Below are 24,845 nucleotides of genomic sequence, written 5' to 3'. Positions count from 1 at the left end.
TCTCTGAGCTCCGCAGCCATTACACTTTTCACCTCGCGCACCCCCTAGCAGCAGCTCGCGCACCCCCTAGCGGCAGCTCACGCACCCCCTAGCAGCAGCTCGCGCACCCCCTAGCAGCAGCTCGGGCACCCCCTAGCAGCAGCTCACGCACCCCCTAGCAGCAGCTCGCGCACCCCCTAGCAGCAGCTCACGCACCCCCTAGCAGCAGCTCGCGCACCCCCTAGCGGAAGCTCGCGCACCCCCTAGCAGCAGCTCGCGCACCCCCTAGCGGCAGCTCGCGCACCCCCTAGCAGCAGCTCGCGCACCCCCTAGCGGCAGCTCACGCACCCCCTAGCAGCAGCTCGCGCACCCCCTAGCGGCAGCTCACGCACCCCCTAGCAGCAGCTCGCGCACCCCCTAGCGGCAGCTCGCGCACCCCCTAGCGGCAGCTCGCGCACCCCCTAGTGGCAGCTCACGCACCCCCTAGCAGCAGCTCGCGCACCCCCTAGCGGCAGCTCGCGCACCACACTTAGGGAATCCCTGCTATAGATGATAAAAGCATTGGTGACAGTTTTCAACTCCTGTTTAGTTAAGATCGATTTAATATTAGATAAGCGCCTTAACTGATAGAAACACGAACACACAGAGTTCACCTGACGTATCAAATCGTAGACCAGAGTCTATATGTAGCTGTAACCGTGGTGATTCTCTCTAGCGTGTACACAGAGGTTGAAATCAGTGCTGCAGAGAAATTCCCAAGATCAGTTTGCTTTGTTTACTAATCTAGTTAAATCTGACCTGCATTCTGAATAAATCCATCAGGTGAAAGGCAGAATGGAGGAGAGACATGCTGGATCATCCTGATCTGAGCCTGTTCTGTGTGTTTACCTACAGGATGCCATAAATGTCTACAAGGCTGAGTCTGGACCATTAATCTAAGAGAAAACGTGCAATCAGTGATGTTTCTATTGTTTGTTTATAGTAATATACACATTTACAAAGTATCCCCCTCACAGCAAACAAGTACAACTACATAATAAACAGGCATCAGTAGCTTTGTGTCCCCAGTGCTGGTGGCATCTAGGTCTCAGAGTTCCTGTCCTCCTGCCGTCTTCTGTTGTCCCCAGATACGGCAGGAGATGCTGGTGATGAGGGAGGGACAGTATGTGGGCTTGAAACTGGTCCTGGATAAGAGCGGAGACGTAGGCGGGGACCTCCGTCGTCTGATTACTGAGACCAGAGGGTTGGTGGGATGCTGATCTTCTCTGCCTCTAGAAACAGTTGGTTCAGGAAAACGTCTCCAACGACCAGTTCCATGATGTCATCTCCATGTTCTGCATTGATAGACAATAACTTTGATGACATGTTTTGTTTACAAGCAGCTTTGGGAACGTTGGTTCTTTAGCCTTCCTGCCTAGTCATGTTTGTGTTGTTTTGGTTCATCTTTTATTTTGTTTACAAGTTCACTTTGCTGCAGTGACTTCACATTTTCCTACAAATGTAATAAAATAGTGACGCTGTCCTCTTTTCAGATATTAAACAAGGCTCTTATAGCTTTGGACATGAAGGTGTTTCTAGTTACCTTCACTTGTTTTGAACATCGTCTGCGGTCTTCATCAGAAGTGTCACAGGTGTTTGTGTGACGCGTCTTTATCAGCTGTTCTTCTGGTGGGCGTGACCAACCCGGATCTGTCAGATCCACCGGGTCAGCCACGCCCACCTCCACTGGCCGGTCTTTGGAGAAGGGAATCCCAGGTGCGAGACAGCTGATAGGCCCCCTCGTCTCTGTTCATGTTCCAGTGTTCCCGTTTCCTTATTCCTATTGCCTCCCTGACCCAACGTTTGAACCGGATGTTCTCCGTGTTGATCATTTTCCCTCGGTCCCGGTCCACGATGTGGTTATTTCGTTTGCAATGATCGGAGATGGCAGACTTGAGGGTTTGCTCCTCTGCTTTTTTCTTTGTTGTCCTTGTGAGTCTTTCTGTTGTTTCCTTCTCACGTTCCTTCTGGTGCTCTGCTCTTCTTGTGTCATATGTTCTGCCGGTTAGGGCTAGGGTTCACAATTTGCAGATCACGTTTATTTTTCACAGAGATCGGCTGCAGATTCCTCTTCCGTCGGCATTCTAGGAATCGAAATAAAAAACTTTTAAACGATTCCGGGAAAAACCAACAGTTGGTCCTGGTTCCAGTCGATGCTCGATGCCCAACCCTAGGGCTGAGGAGTAGGGCTAAAGTGTCATCACTCACTTTGGTCTGGTCCAGACGCCGTCTCTTTACCGGTGGGACTCCTTCCTCAGAAGGTGACGTGAAGCTCCAACATCTGAGCGTTCTGTGTTCCTCAGGGGAGAAGAAAAGTAACATTAGCAAGCTAGTTAAATTATTTTTACTAGCATCTCAAGGCCTTGGACAACCAAATGTTAAACATCAGACGAGAGTTTGTCTCTGATCAGTTATTGTCAGCTGGCAAGTCTAGTTTCTGTAATGGAAGACGGTGTTTTTGTTTTTTTCTGTTTTCCAGTGAATCGATTTCAAACCCTTGTTTGCATAAAGCAAAGATTTGTATTGTCAGGTTGAAGAACGGTACAAAGTCACATGGGCCTACCTATACCTGAAACCTGTTTTCATTCATGAGTCCAACACTGAGCAGTGAGTCTCCCACCCACTAATGTCGTGTTTGTTTTGCAGTCGGTGTCCGGCGATGGTGAAAACGCACGGGTTCGCATTGCAGAGCTGGAAGAAGAAGTTCAGACTCTGAAGAAAGTCAACAAAGATCTGTTTGAGTTTTCATCTCAGCTCCTCACAAAACACACGTAAACACACATGTTCAAACATCTGTTTTTACAAAATAAAAGTCCTGGTGTTAAAAGAATAAAATCATTGTTTTGGAACAACTCCCTGTTTGAGTTTGGTTCATTCATTCATACCAAAGACTATTCTAGCCTATTTGTGGGAGTGCTGAGGCGCCCAGCAGCCCTAAAATCAGAGGTAACACCCCCCATCACCACAGTCACAGCAACGTTCCCCCCGCAAGCTAAAGCAGAGTATGGAGTGAAGGGACCCTGCTATGTGAGACTGCCCCCTCTCTGAGGCACCGCATGGCGATGGAAGCCGCTTCTGCCCGCCAGGACGGTGACAGGACGGCCAATTCCTGCGCCGGCTCCAAACCCCCAGCAGAGTGGTTGAGTTCGATGGGACGGCCTGCTAGCCTACCGAGACCGACAGCCCGACATGGCCCTTCTGTCAGTGCTCCTCCTCAGGAACATCCACACACGACACTGACTCAGTGACGTAGGAGACGGATTTAATGCGACATGACCGTTCAGACTGCAGTCGCTATCAGAAACATCAGATATGTGTCGGAATCAGTACCACATATCCATGTGACACGGATCGTATTTTAAAAAGTCTGATTTGTGCGTTGAGACGGTCATAAATACATCTGATATGGCTGCATGTGGGGGGAAAAGCCTGCAGTGTGAACATAGCCTTGGTGTCCTTTTCTAAAGTGTGTGTGTGTGTGTGTGTGTGTGTTGGGGGGGGGGGGGTATGAACAAATTAGGTCATAGTAATTTACTTATAAACCTGTGATGTTTACGTATGAGAGGTCTGTAATGGGTAATTGGTATTATACCACACGGTTCTCTCTTGGTTTTGTGTTGAGAGATTTAATAGGATGAGCTGATATGTCGGGGAGAAGGCCAGCTCAATTGCGAGTTATTTTGACTACTGATGACGCTAGAAAGGTACATCTGCCTGATGGATTTCCAGAGACAATGGAGCAGCTCTTGGATGACATAAAAAACTGCATGGTTTTAAGGGGAATATAAGACTGCAATACCAAGACAAAGACTTTACAGATGCACTGGTGAACTTGACATACAGGTGCTGGCCAGTAAATTAGAATATCATCAAAAGGTTGAAAATATTTCAGTAATTCCATTCAAAACGTGAAACTTGTACATTATATTCATGCAATGCACACAGACCAATGTATTTCCGATGTTTATTACGTTTAATTTTGATATTCATAAGTGACAACTAATGAAAACTCCAAATTTGGTATCTCAAAAAATTAGAATATTCTGAAAAGGCTGAATATAGAAGACACCTGCTGCCACTCTAATCAGCTGATTTACTCAAAACACCTGCAAAGGCCTTTAAAAGGTCCCTCAGTCTTGTTTTGAAGGCACCACAATCATGGGGAAGACTTCTGACTTAACAGCTGTCCAAAAGACAATCATTGACACCTTGCACAAGGAGGGCAAGACACAAAAGGTGATTGCTAAAGAAGCTGGCTGTTCGCAGAGCTCTGTGTCCAAGCACATTAACAGACAGGCGAAGGGACGGAAAAAATGTGGTAGGAAAAAGTGTACAAGCTCTAGGGATAACCGCACCCTGCAGAGAATTGTGACGACAAACCCATTCAAAAATGTGGGGGAGATCCACAAAGAGTGGACTGCAGCTGGAGTCAGCGCTTCAAGAACCACCACGAGGAGACTCATGAAAGACATGGGATTCAGGTGTCGCATTCCGTGTGTCAAGCCACTCTTGAACAAGAAACAGCGCAAGAAGCGTCTCGCCTGGGCCAAGGACAAAAAGGACTGGACTGATGCTGAGTGGTCCAAAGTTATGTTTTCTGATGAAAGCAAGTTCTGCATTTCCTTTGGAAATCAAGGACCCAGAGTCTGGAGGAAGAGCGGAGAAGCACAGAATCCACGTTGCATGAGGTCCAGTGTAAAGTTTCCACCGTCAGTGATGGTGTGGGGTGCCATGTCATCTGCCGGTGTTGGCCCACTCTGTTTCCTGAGGTCCAGGGTCAATGCAGCCGTCTACCAGGAAGTTTTAGAGCACTTCATGCTTCCTGCTGCTGACCAACTTTATGGGGATGCAGACTTCACCTTTCAACAGGACTTGGCACCTGCACACAGTGCCAAAACCACCAGCACCTGGTTCAAGGACCATGGTATCCCTGTCCTTGATTGGCCCGCAAACTCGCCTGACCTTAACCCCATAGAAAATCTATGGGGTATTGTGAAGCGGAGGATGCAATACGCTAGACCCAACAATGCAGAGGAGCTGAAGACGACTATCAGAGCAACCTGGGCTCTCATAACACCTGAGCAGTGCCACAGACTGATCGAGTCCATGCCACGCTGCATTACTGCAGTTATTGAGGCAAAAGGAGCCCCGACTAAGTATTGAGTGCTATACATGCACATTCTTTTCATGTTCATTCTTTTCAGTTGGCCAACATTAGAGAAACAAACATTTTTTCATTGGCCTTTAGAATATTCTAATTTTCTGAGATACCAGATTTGATGTTTTCATTGGTTGTCACCTATAAATATCAAAATTAAACGTAATAAACATCGGAAATACATTGGTCTGTGTGCATTGCATGAATATAATGTACAAGTTTCACGTTTTGAATGGAATTACTGAAATATTTTCAACCTTTTGATGATATTCTAATTTACTGGCCAGCACCTGTATATGAATTTGATGGTCTGGCAACTGTCAGTCATTCCCATAACTGACTGGCCAAGAAGATAATCCACCAGTCTGTGATGAGTCTTTACATTCAGATGACACAGAACTCTTATCCTCACCCTCCAGCTCAGTCTCCAAGAACCCAGATGTGGCCAAGAGAGTTTCCAATACCACATTAACTTATGACAGAATTAAAGCTGGAAACGGAAGGGAACACACTCTTTAGGTCAAACATAACAAGGCCGACACTGTTCAACGACTCGTGGATTCTGCCATGAGGAGGCCTACCTATCCTGGAAAAAATAGTCTTGTGCTTTATAAAAATAAGCTTCGACAAACTAGAACTGCTTATTTTTCAGCACTAATTGAGGAGAATAAGCATAATCCTAAATTTCTTTTCAGTACAGTTGCTAAACTTACACAGAATCATAGCTCTGAGCCATCTATTCCCTTAGCCCTCAGCAGCAATTACTTCATGGGATTTTTTACAAGTAAAATTAATTCTATTAGAAACAAAATCTTTAGCATCCTCCCTAATGTGTTTTCTTCTTCCTCAGTAAGTGAGGCAGCATCAGAGGTGACTGTAGAACCTCATCTGTGCTTGAACCGTTTTGATCCAGTTGAGCTTTCAGAGTTATCAAAAATATTAGCTTCATCTAAACCTTCAACTTGCATTTTGGATCCAATCCCAACCAAATTATTTAAAGATGCATTTCCTTTGGTTACTGCCCCCATTCTAGATATAATCAATCTATCCTTAGTAAATGGGTATGTACCACAAGATTTTAAGGTTGCTGTGATCAAACCTTCAATTAAGAAGCCTTCTCTGGATCCAGATGACCCAATGAATTATAGACCAATATCTAACCTTCCATTTTTATCCAAAGTCATGGAGAAAATTGTGGCCATCCAAGTATGTGAGCATTTAAACACCAATGATCTGTTTGAGGAATTTCAGTCTGGTTTTAGAGAGTATCACAGCACTGAAACTGCATTAGTGAGAGTTACAAATGATATTCTCATGGCCTCAGATAAGAATCTTGTGTCTGTTCTAGTCTTGTTAGATCTCAGTGCTGCCTTTGACACAGTTGATCACAATGTTCTTTTAGAAAGACTTGAACATGTTGTAGGGATCAAAGGAACAGCGTTAGGCTGGTTTAAATCCTACCTGTCTGACAGATTTCATTTTGTAAATGTACATCAGGGGCAGATTTAGGACTGAAGAAGATCCGGGGCTTAGCACACACACTGCAGCCATTCATCATGTTTATGTTTATTTATTTAGCAGACGCTTTTATCCAAAGCGACTTACAGTTTATAACCTGTAGGGCATGTTGTGATCTGTGGGGAAACCGGAGTACCCGGAGGAAACCCACGCATGCATGGGGAGAACACGCAACTCCACGCAGAAAGGCCGCAGCCGAGTTTAGAACCTACAACCTTCGTGCTGCGAGGCAACAATGCTTAACAACTGCGCCACCATGCAGCCCATCATTCGTCCATTTATTAATTCATTCATTCATCCTTCCATCCATTCATCCATCCATCTGTCCATCCATTCATCCATCATTAATCATCCATCCGTCCATCTATTCATTCGTTCATTCATTCATTAATCCATTCATCCATCCATCCATTTAAAGACTGCAAACAGCAAATCTAAATGCAGTGACATAAAATTAGTTGTTAGGATTGAACTTGTAATCCACAAAAATAAACCAATTTTTGAAGACCCGGTACTGTCAGAAACAACTTAAATACCTGTGTCTACTGCTGGGTAGAACATCTTGACAGCCATGTTGGATGCTTGTTCCGCCAGGGAAGTTGGTGAGAATAGTGGTTGATGAGTTTTCTTTATGGATTCCCTTAATTCCCTTAGCTCTTGTTCCCGTCTCAGAGCTTCTTCAATCTCCTTCTCAATAAAATCTGTAGTGATTTTTCCTCTGGACTGCAGCCCAGTGGACTCTAGGCTCTTCCTCCAGGACAGAGAACATGTTTCATGAACACTTGCTGGCATTAGGGAAATAGGAGAATCCATTTTCTTCGATGAATCTAATGCTTCCTGGTCCATCGTAGTAGAAAAGGACATGGTTGGGTTTGTTTGGTAGAACCAGACTTCTTCAGGATGTTTGTGAGGACAACATGGTGGCTGGACTACAACATCTGATTCAGACTCTGATGCTGTCCTTTCTTTTGTTGTCTTGTTCTCATCGTCTGGGTCAGTGTTTCTGCCTATATTCTCTGTTTCCAGTGGAGGATCTGGGCTATCTTGTTCCTGGAGTGGTCCCCATTGCAGAGGTTTCTCACTTATCTGGTTCTCCCTCTGGAATGTGTTGTAGGAGATTAAACTTACTTTGTTCTTCTGATGGAGTCTGACAGGTGTCAGTGGCAGTTGCATGTGTTTGGTATTGATTTCAACAATTTCTCCAGGATCTTTCCTGTGCTTCAGTCCTCGAGACTGGCGCAGATCCTCCTCACGTTCCTGAGATAACCGGATCTCTCTTTCAATGGGAGTTTCTTGGAGCACTCTGGACTTGTTTGTCTGGCTCACTTGAATAATGTTTAATAGGTCGTCATCACTGGTGAAGCTTCCAGCCCCCTCCACCAAGTGCTTTGTAAAACCAGAGTCCAGAACATTGATCTTCTTTCTCAGGTTTTTCTCAGAAACTATCATATCCTTCTGAGCATGACTCAGTGGTCTCCTTTAAAAAGCAGCTGAAGACTCACTTGTTCAAGCTGGCTTTTGTATGACCTTCTTCACCTCTCTCTCTTTATTCTGCTCTCCCCACCTATTCCACCTTCCTCAGGATCCACTGGTTTCCCTCTTTCCTGTTCTCTCTCTCTCTTTCTTTACATTTTTAATCACAATTTTCTATTTTTGCTCATTTTAAATATATTTTAGACATTTTCTAAATGCTTTTTTATATTTTTACATTTTTGGTTTTTGTGAAGCGCCTCGTGATTTTTATCTTGAGAGGCGCTATAGACATGATATCTTCTTCTTCTTCGTCTGCCAGATGGGAGGAGATGGAAGAGAGTAGATGCAGGATGTGTGGCATCTTGGACAATATTCACTGCCTTCTTCCTGGTCCTGCTGATGTACAGTTCCTGGACAGAGGGCAGTTGGGCACCAATGATTTTTCCTGCTGTTTTAATAATACGCTGTAGTCTGCATTTGTCCATTTTTGTGGCTGACCCAAACCAGACAGTGATGGATGAGCAAAGTATGGATTCGACTGCAGCAGTGTAGAAGATTATCAGCAGCTCTTGTGGTAGGCCGTACTTCCTTAGTTGCCGTAAGAAATACATCCTCTGCTGAGCCTTTTTGACGATTGTTTGTTTCCCACTTCAGATCCCTGGAAATGATAGTTCCCAAGAACTTGAATGAGTCCACCATTGACACTGGGCTGTTGGATATTGTGAGGGGGGGCAGCACTAGGTACTGGGATGATAGTGGAGCTTTTGAAGCATGATGGGACCTCACACAGCTCCAGCGATCTGTTGAATATCGTTGTGAAGACAGGTGCTAGTTGGACAGCACAGGTCCTGAGGCAGGAAGGGGTTACTCCATCTGGGCCTGGTGCCTTCCGTACTTTCTGTCTCCTAAAGATGTTGCAGACATCCTCTTCCTTCACAAGGAACATAGCTTGTGATTTAAAGGGAAGAGGAGTAAGAGTTTCCAGGTGAGGGGTGGCGGCTGCAGCTATGCTGGAGTGGAGGAGGGGTGTGACTTTCCTTTCCTCAAAGCGACAGTAAAAGCCATTTAGTTCATAGCCTAGTGAACTAGACCAAATTCTTGCTTTGCAAAGTTTGGTCTAGGCATGCTCCATTGGAACCTCCGCAGCTCCTACCAGGACTCTGGCTAGCCAATCACAGCTCTTTAGAGGGGTTTCAAACACATAAAGAGCTGTGATTGGTCCATAATGGTGGGCCAATCATAGTGCTCTATCTGCTTAGTGAACAAATCACAGAGCTTTGTGGGCCAATCAGGCATGGACGTAATTTTGGGACGGGGGGGCATGTCCCCCCCCCCCACACACACACACACTTTTTCCAAAGTCTAGTTTTGACCCCTGCACTTTTTACTATCCAAAAACAATATTACGCTACATTAAATTGAATCTGGTTGAGCTCTAGGACCAAGCAGAAAACAACCGTTTGTGTTGAAGCCTGTTTCCCATTAGAGCATACTGTAAAGATACCCCCCCCCCACTTCTAAAGTGAAAATTACGTCCATGCAATCAGGGCACTCTATGTGCCTGGTGGGTGGGATGATGCAACAGAGTGACACAAGAGTATGTCACATTCATTGTCCAGTGGAATGTGGAGATCATTTGAAAGACAACGGTAGAACCCGCCCCACAACCGAGAGCCGTCAATGGAGCGTGGCCAGACCAAATAATACATTTATTTAGTCTGGCTTGCCAGGCTACTTTAGCTCCTCAGCAAGGCCATGATTAGCATCAGAAATGAAGGATGGTCTCCTGTAGTTGGTAATGTGCTGAAAGTTTCTCCACACTAATGTGGGCTTGTTGGCTGCAAACCCGGTTTTTCAGCTTTGCTGCATACTTAATCTTAGCAGCTCTGATCTCCTTAAGCCGGGCGTACACTGTGCGACTTTTTCACCTTTTTGAGCCGATTTTCCACTCGTGCGAGAATCCACGACATCGGGGCGAGTTTTGCGCCGAGCGGTCGTGTAGTGTACAGGGGGTTACGAGAGGCGATTAACACCACGTGACCAGCCGCCGATCAGCAGTCGTGAGGTCGCAGGGACTTCTGGTGTGTTTAATATTTCGCTCGTCCCTCGCGAGGGTATCGCACTGTTGAAGCGGCGCTGCGAGCAGCTGCGAGCAGCTACGATCCAAAAAGTATCAGAACCGCTCACGGCGCATGCGCGCGCAATCCTGCATCAACGCCGGCCGGTCGCTCGCTATTTCCCTAATAACACACGCTGTTCGTTTTTGTTTCTACACGTTTTTTTACTCACAAAGATTGTCAAGAAAGCGTGTTTGTCGTGTTCATGTCAAATTAAACTGATCACAAAACACAGATTCACTTTCTTTATTTCGTTTTCCTCATCTAACCCCCATAAATCCCTGTGTGCCCTCCTGCAGCACTCCCGAAGGACAACAGGCAAGACAAAAAAGTCTGACGTGTTGAGTAAAAACTGCTATTTTTAGCACATTTTTAGGGCCGACGTGTTGCTACCAGACGTACAGTGTGAGCAGTCAGGTCGCATGCGAGAACTGGGTCGTACAGTGTGAGCACATGACTCGTGAGATCTGCTCTGCGAGGAAGTCGTACAGTTTGAGCTGAAGCTGAACGCTGCGAGTGAAAAAGTCGCACAGTGTACGCCCGGCTTTAGGTGACATCTGTCGTGAGCTTGGAGTTCAATTCCACCTATATGCTGATGATTGTCAGCTGTACCTGCCTCTGAACACGTCAAGTGGTCTCTATTTCTATTCTTACAAACTGTTTGAGGGAGATCAAGACCTGGATGACTGAAAATTTTCTGAGCCTAAATGATCAGAAAACAGAGGCTGTATTGTTTGCTCCAAGCAGACATTGTGACTCTTCCCTAACTGACTGTGGGCCATTTAAGGGACAGGTGTCTACATCGGTGACTAATCTTGGTGTTAAACTGGATAGCGCCCTTAGTTTTGATACCCATATCAATGGAGTGATCTCCTCCTCCTTTTTCCACCTTCGTCGGCTGGCAAAGATCAAACCATTTCTGTCACGTCATGATCTTGAGACGGTGGTCCATGCTTTTATTACGGTGCGATTGGACTACTGCAACTCTGTTCTATTCGGTGTGAGCAAGGGCTCAATAGCCAGGTTGCAAATGGTGCAGAATGCTGCTGCCAGATTTTTAGAGGGCAGGCGCAAGTTTGACCACATTACTCCTGTCCTGGCTGCGCTTCACTGGCAGCCCGTTGATGTTAGGATTCATTTTAAAATGCTTTTACTAGTTTTTAAAACGTTAAATGGTTTAGCCCCTCCTTACTTGGTGTCACTACTTCAACCATACACCCCTTCACGGTCACTCCGCTCGGAGAACTTCATGCTCCTCTCGGTCCCAAGAACGCGCCTAAAGACATGTGGTGATAGGGCCTTTGCGGTGGCAGGTCCTAAGCTTTGGAACAAGCTTCCTCTCAGCATAAGGGCCTCCACCTCTGTTGCGGTTTTTAAGGCAAGGCTAAAAACATATTTTTATGACCTGTCTTTTAACCTTTCTAACTAGTTTTATTGTTTTACTTATAGCGATTTTACTCACTGTAGTTTTATCTGTATCGTGTGATACAATGTTTTATTTTATGGACTTAGTGTTTTATGTTTTTATTTGATCAGTGTAGCGCCTTGGTGGCATCTTTTTGCCTGTAAGGCGCGATTTATAAATAAAGTTGAGTTGAGTTGAACTGGGGGCGAATCTATGGGGCGAATGGAGACCCATCTAAAATGGCGGCCGGCCACTACGGCTGTGGCAGTTCCATTGTAACAGACCTACTTCCTAACCACAGAGCGGCATTAGCAGACACAGCTCAGGGAAAAGAGCCTCGTGACACTGAAAGAACCCGTATTTCCGCTCTGGCCGGATTCGGGTGACAGTCGTAGCGTTAGCAGCCGTTAGCTGAAGTACGGAGCTGGTTTGAGGTCCCAGCGGGTCCTGGTCGTAGTCCTGCTGTCTGACCCGACTGAAACAGTTCGGGTGCCGGTTCCGGGGACGCCATCTGAACGCTGACTAAACATTCAGTGGTTTGTTTTTGTGGCTAGCATCGGGCTAACTACTAGCTGCTTTTCGCTGATGAAAACATCGCGCGGACCTTTCGCTCAGGTGAGTCGGCCACCTCTTGAATGTTACCTGGGATGTTTACCTGCTGCGGAGACCCAGCAGAGTGTTAATGCTAGCTACGGTGTCTGTGTGGTGGACCCGTCACAGGTGAGTGTGGAACACATGGACACGTCATGTGATGACAACCATTGTTGATCCCGATGGACCATTTAGCAGTAGAAAGTCTTCAGCTGGAACTAAAGACTACTTCACCTGTCTCACCTGGCCCACCAGGCGCTCAGTAGGCCCATCATCTGTTTGCTCTAAGTGAATTGTTTATGTTTGTTTATGTTGCAGACGCTTCTATCCAAAGCGACGTACAATAATTAACCTACAGGTGTGCTGTGGTCTGTGGAGAACCCGGAGGAAATTAATACCGGCACATTTTTGGTTAATAATTCAGGATGATGGCGGGAACAAGGATTAAAACCGTTTCCAGCCCAAAACGGAAGAATAAACGGTGTGATCCTGACCCTGTCAGTGAAGGCTCCATCACAACCTGAGCAGGGTCAGGGTCAGGGTCAGGGTTAGCACAAGTCCGACGCTCCAGGCTTCTCCAGAGTGTGATCTCCTCTCTTCTGTGCATGCGGGTCTCTCTGGGGCCATGGAGCAGTCACACTGCAGAGTTTAATGTCGCATCTCAGTCACAACACAAAATAGTCAGATTTACTCAAAAAAGTGGAAATGAGCATCAAGGCCTGCACTGTGGCCCTATATATATATATATATATATATATATATATATATATATATGTTACCTCTGCTTATGACCAATAAGCTGTGATACTCTATCCAAATATAGAATATCAACCCTGCTTGCTCTTTACTGTGTTCATCAGAAGATTCTAGGATTCTTGCTTTATTAAGGAATCGTACACACTTCGTTTGATTCAGAAAAGAGTCAGGTTTATCAAAGTAAGAATTTATTTTCCCAACAATTAAAACACGACAGGTTAACTAAGCATTTACTGTGATGGATGAACCTATGTGTGAATGCGATGTTACTCCTCCTTTCCAGCGCAGCCGTCAGCAGCACGTTACTGCAGCAGCACGTCTTGCTCGCGTAAGCTGCTGCTTGGCCCTTCCCACGAGACGCGAAGCAGCAGGGGAGCAGCTGTCACCGACCGAGCTCGAAGTCACACGAGTGACTTCGTCAGTAAACACAACAACAAGCAGGAGAAAACTATAACATGGTTTGTGTTTTATGTTCTGTCCGTTTTATAATCGCCAATACAGACCTGAAAAACAAAGGAGACCGCTAGCTAGGTGATAACTTCTCATGGGGCCGCACATTTAGTACCTTTTTTTTAAAGTAAAGCAACCGGAAGGCAGTACGTTTCTTTACTCTGAAAATCTCGGGAGCTTCTCTCCATTTCCGCGTCCGATTTCCTGTCTTTCCTTCCCCAAAATTGTCGAACTTGACCCGTTTCAGAGGCGTCGCGCGTAGAAAATAGAACCGGCGCGTAAAGGCCGCGACATGCTGCTCCTGAGACGCGGCCGACTCGCACTGCTGACGGCTCCGGTGGAAAAGGTTCTGTTGACCACAGCGGTTCCTATCAGCAGCTATGACGTGCTGCTGCAGTAACGTGCTGCTGACGGCTCCGGTGGAAAGCCGGGGTTAGTCAGAACTAGGCCTGGGCGATATGGCAAAAAGAGTGATCGTGATATATTTTTCCATATCGTTCGATCTCGATTTTAATCACGATTAATTTTTATATTGTCGGTTTAAAGCAGCTTAAAATGTAAAAATAAAGAAACTAGATATTAGTTAAACCTTTTATTGACATTCTTTGTGTCTTTAATGCTATACAGGTACAAAATAAACAAATTATCTGCTTTGGGAAAATTAACATACCCTAAAATGTAAACTTTTTTATCTGTGATATGTAAATGCCGTTTATGCCATAGCTACTGGCACTTAATCTTAGCAATACTGTTTAGCTACTTTGCAGGTACAAAATCAAACAATGGAAAACAAATATAAAATATAAAAATTAGCAGTGCAGAATTCTCTAATCAAATATTTTACGCAAACAATAACACACCTAAAGATCAAAGTTTAAACTGTAAACCTGAATGCCAGTTTTGCTGTGCTATGAACTAGGGCCCGACCGATATGCTTTTTTTTGGGACCGATACCGATATAAAACTTAACAAAGGCCGATATAATGGCCGATAAATCTCCCTCACAAAAAAAGAAATGAATACAAGTGTTCTTATGATTAAACCCTTCATTCTCTGCCTTTTTGATGCTAACTTATTTCTATATTACACACCAAAGAACTGTCTCAATAACTCACTAGGGTTTCCAAGTAATGCAAATAAGATTTATTTTGCAATCTCAAAAACAACAGAACACACAAACTCAGTCAGCATAAATCTAACATTCAAGATTTAGTTTTCTGACTCTAGGGAAGTTAACTTAACTTTGTGAACGTATTCACCCTGGACAGGAAATAATAACCCTAACAAATGAGAATAAATTAAAAAGTTCCAAAACAATCATTTGTGCACTCACTTTGCACTTTAATTACAGCTGTTATGCGTGTTTTTTAACTATGAAGTCCTTCATGTAGAACGTTATTTCACAATAACTTCAAAATCAAACCAAACCAAGTCCTAGTCTTGACTCTTGGCAGCAGTTCCATTCTCTAACAAGTCCAGTCCAACGGGCAAGTTGTAATGCAGAAAGCACAACTTCTCAGCATGTTCTCCTGTTAGTGACCTTCCTTTGTCATCATCAATGTTCCCAACTGTGCTGAAAACTCTTTCGCTTGGGACTGATGAAGGTGGACAGCAGAGATGCTTCTGAGCAAGTGTTGCCAGGCTCTTGAAACGGCTGCTGTTATTTCTAATGGGCAGCTTCTTTTTCTGTCAGCGACCGCCTCCCTCATGTACCTTTCCAGTTCCTCAACAGCATCATCTGACTGTTCTTCCTCACTTGTAGAAGCTGCAAGCATGTTCTCAAATAGGCAGTCAACAATGCTTTCTGTGCCTACTCGCCTTCTTTTTGGCTCTTTCTCCTCTTCTGTTATGGTGGCCAGTTTTGTTTCTTCTGATGTTTGACTCTGCATTTCTTCTTGGAGCCAGCTTTTAGCCTGACTGAGTGTCTCTTGATCGAGGGGTCGGTGCTTGTATCTGGGATCCAGGAGGCAAGCAAGAACCACTTCTTTGGTCGGGTTTAAGTTGATAAATCTATCTTCAGACTCTGGAGCATAGCTGTTCTTGCTGTCTGGGTGCCAGCTCTATGTGGTCCCTCTGCTTGTAAAACACTCTTTAAAACACCTACAGAAGGCAAAATGCAGGAGGCAGAGGACTCTGCTTTGCTCAGTTCAAGGGTTACCTCTTCCAAGGGTTTGAGGGTTTCCACTAGTTTTCCAGCCAAGTCCCACTCATTTGGTGTTGGACACAGACGATGCCCACGGTCACTGGAATAGGCAGTAGTGACCCTCTTCTGCTCCATCATTCTCTCCATCATGTGCAACACAGCGTTCCATCTTGTTGGCACTGACTGAATAATCGAGTGAACAGGAACTCCCATCTCCTCCTGAACACCGGTGAGACGCTGCTGTGCGACTGTTGAATGACTGAAACGAGTGGCAGTTCTTTTAAATTTGGCCAGCACGTCCCCTACAGCTCGCTGAGCACTGAAGTCGTCATTTATGACCCGCTGCCGTGTGTGAGCGGTACAGCTCAGTCCAGGCATTTCAGCAAGCCTCGTGCCTTTGACCATGTTGGCTCCGCTATCCCTCAGTACCAGGTGCACTCTCTCATGGTCAATGTCCCACTCTTTTAATAAGTGAAGCAAGGTTTCACTTCTATATTCTCCTGTGTGAGAACCAAACACTGTCTTAGCGTTCAGCACTAGCTGGACTCTGCCACTTTTTGTTAATAACTGTTAAACTCATGAGGGCGTCACCAGCTCCAGACCAGCAGTCTGTAGTGAAGGCAAGGGGTCCAGAATGGTCAGCATGAAGAAGCTGTTTAACCTTGTTCACAACCTTTTGGTAAGTTACTTCCATCACCTTTGTGCGAAAACATTTTTCAGTGAATATCTTTGTTCCAGCTTTGCAACCAGTCGTTTAAACCCCACTCCCTCCACAACAGCACAGGCCAGGACATCTGTGGCAGTCGTTTCCATTATGAGCTTATCTATCTCTCTGACTTTTGGGTCATTTGGGCCCCATTTTGCTGTTCGTTCAACAACTTGTGGAAGAGTCATTTGAGTTCCTGTCCCTTTCTTTGCTTGACTTGGTGCAACTTCGTAATCATCGTTGGGCTTCTTTTTAAGATGGTGCCACAAGTTAGTTGTGTTTTTTGACTTGCTTTTGTCTCACCCTGGCCTGCTGATGACATCACCGGATGGATCTTTAGTGAAGTAGGCCCACACCTTACTACGACCCTCTTTTTCCACCTGTAACAAAGTAATCAACATAAAAGTACAGTTATATATCTGTTGATACCAAGACAAAGTAAAATACATTAAATGTGACATTTTATTCTTAAAAGTTTAAAAATTATCATGTAAATAAATGAAATCAGACATTGTGGCTCAAAACCAATGGCTCTGTTTTAGTTTGGTTCCCCAGCTGTTAAGGGGTTTCTCATTTAGTATTCAAGTCTTTTTATTCCTTCCACTGAATTTTCTACTCCGTTTGTTGTCAGGTTTTTATTTCTAGTTATTCTTCTTTCCCTTTTAGGTTTCTTTCTTCTTTAAAATTATTTTCATTTATAGTTCCTCCCATGTTCCCCTGCTGTCCTCTGCTCCCACTCACAGCTCCTCCCCATAACTAGTCCTCTGTCATCTCTCACTCCTCAGTGCATACGGTTCAGTTTCAGTACTCTGCTGGTTTCAGCGTCCTAGCTACCTGATTTTATTTCTGTCACCTGATTTTTGGCATTAAAGTACTTTTGAGTTTTACACTTTTGTGTTTGGATCCTTTCCAAAGCCGACAGTATTAGGAAAATAAAAATAAGATATGTTAAATGACTAGTATGTGGCAATGTATAAGCCTTATGTAAAATATAAGGCTGAAAAATACAGTAGATTTATTCTATTGTAGAGAGGAATGTTTATTTTCTCGTATTACCCCCCCCCCCCCCCCCCTCTCCCAGCCAGGGAGAGGTGGGGGGACTCCCTGCACAGCGTTTCATTGCTTTGTTGCCACTTGCCAACCCCCCCTCGCCCGTCCTCAGCTGCGACAACGGTCGTGTGCCGCCGAAGCGCCGCGAAACGGCGCCTTCATTCTTCGCCCTTGTTATCCTATTCTATAGGCCACAGGTGCCGCTGAAGCGCTGCACGCTGGCGCACCAGCCCGCGTCATGCAACGCTAGTTTCGACGTCTGCACAATTTTTTCGCAAGTCGCGGGTGAACCGTGTGAGTTTGAAAAGACTGCTGAAGAAGAGCGGAGGAAATAGTCTGAGAATATTCCAGAATGTCTACCAGAAAAAGGCCAATGTTACTTACTTACTGCCCTGCATGACTAAAGGGGAAGCAGCGTGAGCTCTGCGTAGAGCGTAATGCTGCGGCAGTTTTTATTTTATTTTTTCAGGTTAACTTTTCAATACGAGGCCACGAGGCACACCATCAAATTAGGAAGCATGTTGAGGGGAAACATACTTTTGTCATTGCTGATTTTACCGTTCAACTTACCACTGACGCAACAAATATGCTTAAAACTTAAGACTTACCTCCTACTTCCTCATCACCGTCTCATCTCTGCTTGACTGCTGCTCTGCTGCATGTGTGCTGTGACGGTGGCTCCACCCCCCAAGGAGTGGAGCCCACAACATGAGTTCATAAAGCTGGCGCCATCTGCTGGATAGGTAGCGCTATATCGGCCATATCGGCCGTCTTTTTGGCCGATAGCCGATAGAGTTAATGACCCCTATATCGGCCGATAATATCGGCCGGCCGATATATCGGTCGGGCCCTAGCGTGTTGTTAGTTAGCGTCTGTGTGAATGAATGTGGAGTAAACATGTTGTATGTGTTTATATTTTTTAAAAACCTACACAGTGATCTTATTTGATCTGGTCTGAGTTTGGCTCTGCTCTCACTAGAAATGATAAAAAAAGCGCTCGCGAGCTTCTATGGAGGTGACGAGCAGCCGGCGACAAACACGTAATAGGGGCTCCACGTTTCGTGCTGTGGTCAGAAGTGATGAATTGATCAGAAATACTAGTTCTAGATCATCTTGAGGTTCGCCTTTAAGCTTTACCTCATTATTCTTAAGAACAACGAGTAAAGAGGCGATAAAAAAAAAGCAGGAGCTCATACAAAAGCCAGCTTGAACAAGTAAAGCCTGGTTCATGCTTCTCCGTCAGCTCCGCAAGGGACAGACACGCACGGATTGACGGAAACGTTTTGCTCTTTTACTTCTCCGTCTCCTGGAGAGTGTTGCAAAGCAATTGCCCGGCAGGACCACAGAGGGCGTAGCGCTGTTCTGTGGTATCCTGTCATGTATCGGTCCAAGATCGTGTGTTTATATTGTGTTTTTTGTGTTTATAAGAGACTTTTAACACGGACATATTTGTCTCTCATTCTCCCACCTCTTCATGCGCTCCCCACCTCTAAACCCACGTTTCCTGTCATTTCCGTCCACAAATAAAATGCTTGCTGCGCATCTTTACACTCCTCCAGTCACGGGAGAATTAAACGTTTATTTTAGAGTTTTATCGCGAGGTATTCTTCAAGCTTCTCCGTGTCTGCCGCTAGTTATCCTCGGCTCTCTTTGCAATGGCGGCGCTGTAAACAACAGCGGCGTCCTGACCAATCACAAGCTTGCGTAATCCGTTTCATTCGACGGATGTTTAAAAAAGTGGGCTCGACTCCGTACGTACTTGCGTGCCTGCCGGATCCCTACGCAAGGACGGATAATGGCGTTGCGTGTCTCCGCACTGACGCAGACGGAGAAGCATAAATCAGGCTTGAGTCTTCAGCTGCTTTTTAAAGGAGACCTCTGAGTCCACTGATCTCAGGCTCAGGGGGAGAGAGGTCCAGAGTCTGGGGGCCACAGCAGCAAGTGATCTGTCACCTTTGACCTTTAGCCTGGTACTGCACAACCAGTAGGCTTAGGTCACTGGACCTCAGGGACCTGCTGGGGGTGTAGGGACTCTGAAGATCACCAATGTAAGATGGTGCTTGTCCATGTAAGGCCCTATAGACCAGAACCAGGATCTTGAGATGAACCCTGAAGTTGACTGGCAGCCAGTGAAGCTGGAGGAGAAGCGGGGTGATGTGGGTGTGTTTGGAGGACTTGGTCAGAAGCCGAGCACAGGCGTTCTGAACCACCTGTAGACGGTTCAGGGAGGTTCTGCTCAGACACGTGAAAAGAGAGTTACAGTAGTCTAAGCGTGAGGAGATGAAGGTGTGGAGAACTGTCTCAAGTTCAGAGCGGGACAGAATGGGACTCAGCTTAGCAACGTTCCTGAGATGGAAGAAGGAAGAGCCAACAAGAGAACTGACATGAGAATCCAGGGTGAGAGCTGGGTCAAAGGTCACGCCAAGATTCCTGACAGAAGCAAGCTGACCAAGAGAGTCTCTGACTTTGGGAACCAGCTTGTCTGGGGCACAGATGAGGATCTCAGTCTTATCTTCATTCAGCTGAAGAAAGCTCCCACCATCCAGGTTCTGATAGAGTCTAAGCAGGTGTGTAACAGCTGCAGCTTAGACATCTCATGGGACTTAAAGGAGATGTACAGTTGGATGTCATCTGCATAAAGATGGTAGGAGATTCCTTTGAAGGAGCTCAGGATGTGCTGAAGAGGAAGCAGATAGAGGAGGAAGAGCAGAGGCCCCAGCACAGAACCTTGTGGGACACCATGGGTAAGAGAGGTGGTGGAGGACCTAAACTTGGAGACGGCCACAGAAAAGGAGCGCTCAGAGAGATAAGAGGAGAACCACTCCAGAGCAGATCCTGATAGGCCTACCCAGTCTCTCAGCCTCTCCAGTAGCAGGTGATGGTCAACAGTGTCAAAGGCTGCAGTCAGGTCCAGCAGGACCAGAACCAGAACCCTGCATCGCTGTGATTCAGAAGGTCATTAGAGACCCTAAGAAGAGCTGTTTCAGTAGAATGAGCTCTACGAAAACCTGACTGGAAGCTATCATAGATGTTATGTTCATCAAGAGCAGCTGTGAGTTGTTTAGCCACAACCTTTTCCAAGATCTTGGAGATGAACGGAAGTTTAGAGATGGGTCTGAAGCTGCTATGGAGAGAGGGGTCCAGACTCGGTTTTTTAACAAGCGGGTGGATTACAGCGTTCTTAAAGTAAGCAGGGACCTGACCAGAGACCAGAGAAGCATTAATTATAGAGAGCACGCTGGGACCGATGGACTGAAAAGCACTTTTAAACAAAGATGAGGGTAAGATGTGGAGGGGGCATGCAGAGGTCTTCATAGAGTTAACTAGTTTGGTTAACTCAGGCAAAGAAACAGGAGCAAAGCTATCTAGGATGATGGGCCTGGTTGGAGTCGGGAGAGGCGGCGATAAGGCTGAAGGAGAGATGCTAGATCTAACCTTATTGACTTTGTCCACAAAGAAAGACAGAAAGTTCTCACAGTCTGCAACAGAGTGGATGGAGGCTGTAGGAGAGGCAGGAGACACGATGCTGCCCCTTCTTCCTCCCACTCTCCTCCTCCTCCTCACAGATAAAGGAGCCCTTTTGCTGTCTGCAGCAGGGTAGTGGATCTGAGGGAGCCCAGAGGATCTTTTATTTATCAGTAGAAGCTTCTAGAGGTTCTCTGACCAACAGAACTGAAAAGGGTTTTTCTGGTGACATAATCTGTAACATCCATGGCTAAAACACTTCCACATATCAGCTGGTACCGAACACCCTGCTTCATTTACTCAGCTAGAGCTTTCCCTGTCGCTGAAGGAGGCTGACGCACTCAAACGCACCTTTTCTGTGTTTTCAACAAGAACCAACCATGCAGTTAGTGGTAGTCATGATATTCGTTTAATAATAGAATCGTAGGACCCTGAATCGAAATCGAATTGATTTGTGAGGTACACACCTCATCACCAAGTGTCTCCTGCAGACCCAGAACAGTATGAAACGGGAATATTTGGATTGAGGCTCCAGCTGTCCAAGTCCTAACGTTGAACACGATTCTGATCAGCTTCTGGGACTGCCTCAATGATTCAATAAATAATTTGTGTTCTTGTCTTTTTCAGGTGTTTGAGCTGGTCCAGGGGACAGAGGCACTCACCCGTGGACAGCATTACCCAAGCCAGGTTTGAGTCCAGCCTTTGCTTTCATGATGCAGATGACAGCCATGCTGACCTAGAACCAGATCCTGGAAAATTAGAGGCCTGCAGACATCAAGACCATGTCAGAGAACCAAGCCAACAACAATGTCCCTCTGAACAACAACAACAACATGGGTCCCAACAGGATCCGGAACCCTAACATCAACCAGAACCCGCTCATTAACGTGCGTGATCGCCTCTTCCATGCCCTCTTCTTCAAAATGGCCGTCACCTATGCACGTCTTTTTCCACCGTCATTCAGGAGAGTTTTTGAGTTCTTTGTTCTGCTCAAGGTGAGAAGTCTTTTCTGTTAGTTTCTGGGATGCATTTTCAAACTGGCTGCCACAAACGGTTGTTTTAATGGTCAACCAGTCTCTAGTTTTCTTTGGCTATAAGTCGACAAATTGTGTCGTGCATAAAGTATAGCATGTTGTACCAGGATGCAGCTGCTCTAATATACCCATCATTAGCAATGATGGCGAAGGAGTTAAGTGCTCGCACTGTAATCGAAAGGTTGCAGGTTCAAGCCCCACTCTGTCTGTAGCAGTCGTTGTGTCCTAGGGCAAGACCCACCTTGCCTGCTGGTGGTGGTCAGTGGGACCGGTGGTGCCTGTGTACGGTAGACTTGCCTCTGTCAGTGTGCCATAGGGCAGCTGTGGCTACAGTGTAGGCGATCCTGTGATTCTGCTTTTATTAGACCTCTCGGCTTGAACAGTGGGTGGGAGTCACCGGACGTGCACTGGAGGGGGTAAGATCCTACCTCTCCGGGAGGAGTTTCTGTGAGAAGCTTGGTGACCTCTTTTCCACCAGTGCCAACCTCTCCTGGGGGGTGCCTCAGGGGTCTGTCCTGGGGCCTTTGCCGTTTTCCCTTTATCTGTTGCCCCTTGGTTAAGTTTTTCAAAAGCATAAAATTAATTTCCACCTATACACCAATTATTGTCAAATTTAATTTCCCCTGAGAATGGGATCTGCAAGATCAATTAAGCCCTTACTGGATTGTCTGGAGGAGGTCAGAACATGGACGGCTTCTAGCATCTTAAGTTTTAATGAGGGTAAAACTGAGGCAATTGTTTTTAGTCCCAGTATAAATATTGCCTCTGTCTAGACGTTGACCTCTCTTTGTTGGCCCCCTTTAAAGAGCAAGTCACCCCCCAAATCAACTTTTTTTCTGATAAGCTATATAAATGCGTGTCTAATCGTGCTGCAGACACGTGTAGTCAATAGTTTTGCACTTTAGTGCATTTTAGTTAAAATTAAAATTTTCTGCCTTAAACTGTCAGTGCTGAGCCGTAGTCGGGTAAAAACTCTGCACTGCATTTGAATTTAAATCTGCCATCGCTATTGGCTAACAGGTATCCTAAAACGTTAGCTGGTACCATATGATGTCACAATGTCGTGAGCCTGTGGCTGTGTCTCAATTCAGGGTCTGCATCCTTCGAAGGACCCAGCCTACTCGGCCGACGTGGGCTGGGTCCTCCGTCGGCCGGGTAGACCGGATGTTAACGGCTGTGAATTTGGACAGGCCTAGCCTTCATGAATCCCCGCCTCTCCCTCAGCGAACGTTCCGTCGCCTAGCAACCGTGGAACCGCTGAGCAGAAGGGAGAAGGAACTTTAAACGATGGAGCTCGAAGTTTTATTTAGATCTTTAATCATTTCCTTGACTGTTGGAGAGCGAATTCAGAGAAAATACTTCGACAAGCTGAGCCTGAGCAAAGATGTGATCATAGTTTTTAATACTTTCTAAGGGTCTTCATTTGACCAAAACCCATTTATCACCTTTTAAGATTTCAAGACCCAGCGGATACCCTCTAGTAAACAATTCTCATTTGTAAACAAAATAAAATTCAAGAGTTTAATGCAGAACTGATTTTATTTAGATATTTCTTTTATATGTACATGTTTAATCTTTATTAACCATTTTGTCTAGCAAAATAAAAAGCTGTCAAAGTTCTCCCTTCTCTCCTGGGCCCTCTGCTGCTCTGCCTCCCTCTCCAGCCTCATGTCCTCCCTGATCAGATCCAGAAGCTGGTCATCGCTGGCACCTTCCCCTGGATGCCCATTTTCTCCAGAATAGTCTTAACAAACATGTAAGAAAAGAAACAGGAAGAGAAAAGAGGACAACGGGTTATTGCTTTCATGTTTTCGCAGAAAAAAATAAACTCAAACGAGTTTTTAAAATATGAGATGTTATTGTACCTCCATGCCACAGCCGCCGAATACTTTGCTCCAGTGATCATGTGGTCCATCTCCGCCCTAAGCTTAATAAATTCCCTGGTTTTCTTTTGTCCCTAAAATACAAACTTCTATTAAAATCAGGGGGAAACGTAGCGGGAGAAGGACGACACCGAGCGGCCGAACATACGAGCCGAGACCGCAATACAAGCACTTTTACTGTAACATTTCTAACTAAAATAACGTTCATGTATCACAAAAAGTCCTTAACCTAACAGTTTTCAGGTTCATACTGACATTTATATGCGCAATCCTCTCCGACAGCTCCCGCTTCACTGTCCTCCATTGTTGTTAAAAGTTCTGCCGTCCGGCCCGCAAGGCATCTTGGGAAATGTAAACCACTGAAGGATACACCGGACCCATCCTTCATGCAGGCGAAAAGAAGGCCGCATTTGAAGGAGTCTTCGAATTGGGACAGGCCTGGTCGCGGCGCTGTGACGTAACCGGCCGACGAAGGATGCAGACCCTGAATTGAAACACAGCCTGTGTGTGTGTGTGTGTGTGTGTGTGTGTGTGTGTGTGTGTGTGTGTATTTAACGGCTCCGCCCTCTAGGTCTGCTAGGCATCAGCATTTGTTGCATTTTTCAAATCTTGGTGTGAAGTTGGACGCATCACTAAACCTGGATGCTCATATTAACAGTGCAGTTCGCTGCTGCTTTTTCCATCTCCGCTGCTTATCCAGGATTAAGCCACTAGTGTCATGGGCTCACCTGGAGACAGTAGTCCATGCTTTCATCAACTCTCAATTAGATTACTGCAACTCCCTCTACCCTGGAGTTAGCAAGGCATCTCTAGCTCGGCTCCAAATGGTACAGAATGCTGCAGCTAGATTCCTGACTGGCACCAGGAGGCATGAACATATCACACCAATCTTGGCTCATCTGCATTGGCTTACAGGCTTTCTTAGAGTCAAGTTCAAGGTACTCACATTTGTCTTCAAGTCACTACAGGCCCGTGCGCCATCATACCTCTCTGACCTAATCCCCCCGTACACTTCATCACGCTCTGAGGTCATTGCAGCTGTAGTTGTTGGTCTTTCCACGTGTGCGGTGCTCGACCA

The 24,845-nt window shown here is 45.8% G+C and overlaps 2 protein-coding genes across 3 annotated transcripts in view; both read left to right on the top strand.

Moving 5' to 3' along the window:
- Positions 1 to 2,871, top strand: part of wdr18 (WD repeat domain 18) — an 88,744-nt gene extending 85,873 nt beyond the window's left edge. The window contains exon 10 of the mRNA XM_070554402.1: positions 2,665 to 2,871. Coding sequence (XP_070410503.1) covers positions 2,665 to 2,793 — 129 coding nt within the window. The 3' untranslated portion in view covers positions 2,794 to 2,871. The remainder of the gene's footprint in view (positions 1 to 2,664) is intronic.
- A 9,114-nt stretch (positions 2,872 to 11,985) lies between these two features.
- Positions 11,986 to 24,845, top strand: part of tmem259 (transmembrane protein 259) — a 46,315-nt gene continuing 33,455 nt past the window's right edge. Inside the window, exons 1-2 of one of the 2 annotated variants that reach the window (XM_054733039.2) lie at positions 11,986 to 12,304; positions 21,478 to 21,845. In XM_054733039.2, the coding sequence (XP_054589014.1) occupies positions 21,633 to 21,845 (213 nt within the window). In that variant the 5' untranslated portion in view covers positions 11,986 to 12,304; positions 21,478 to 21,632. The remainder of the gene's footprint in view (positions 12,305 to 21,477; positions 21,846 to 24,845) is intronic. The other variant, XM_054733040.2, reaches the window with a different exon arrangement.

The sequence above is a fragment of the Nothobranchius furzeri genome, chromosome 8 (assembly GCF_043380555.1).
Source record: "Nothobranchius furzeri strain GRZ-AD chromosome 8, NfurGRZ-RIMD1, whole genome shotgun sequence".
Lineage (NCBI taxonomy): Eukaryota > Metazoa > Chordata > Actinopteri > Cyprinodontiformes > Nothobranchiidae > Nothobranchius > Nothobranchius furzeri.
Note: the sequence above shows the minus strand (reverse complement) of the source record. Positions and strands in the feature narration are given on the sequence as shown.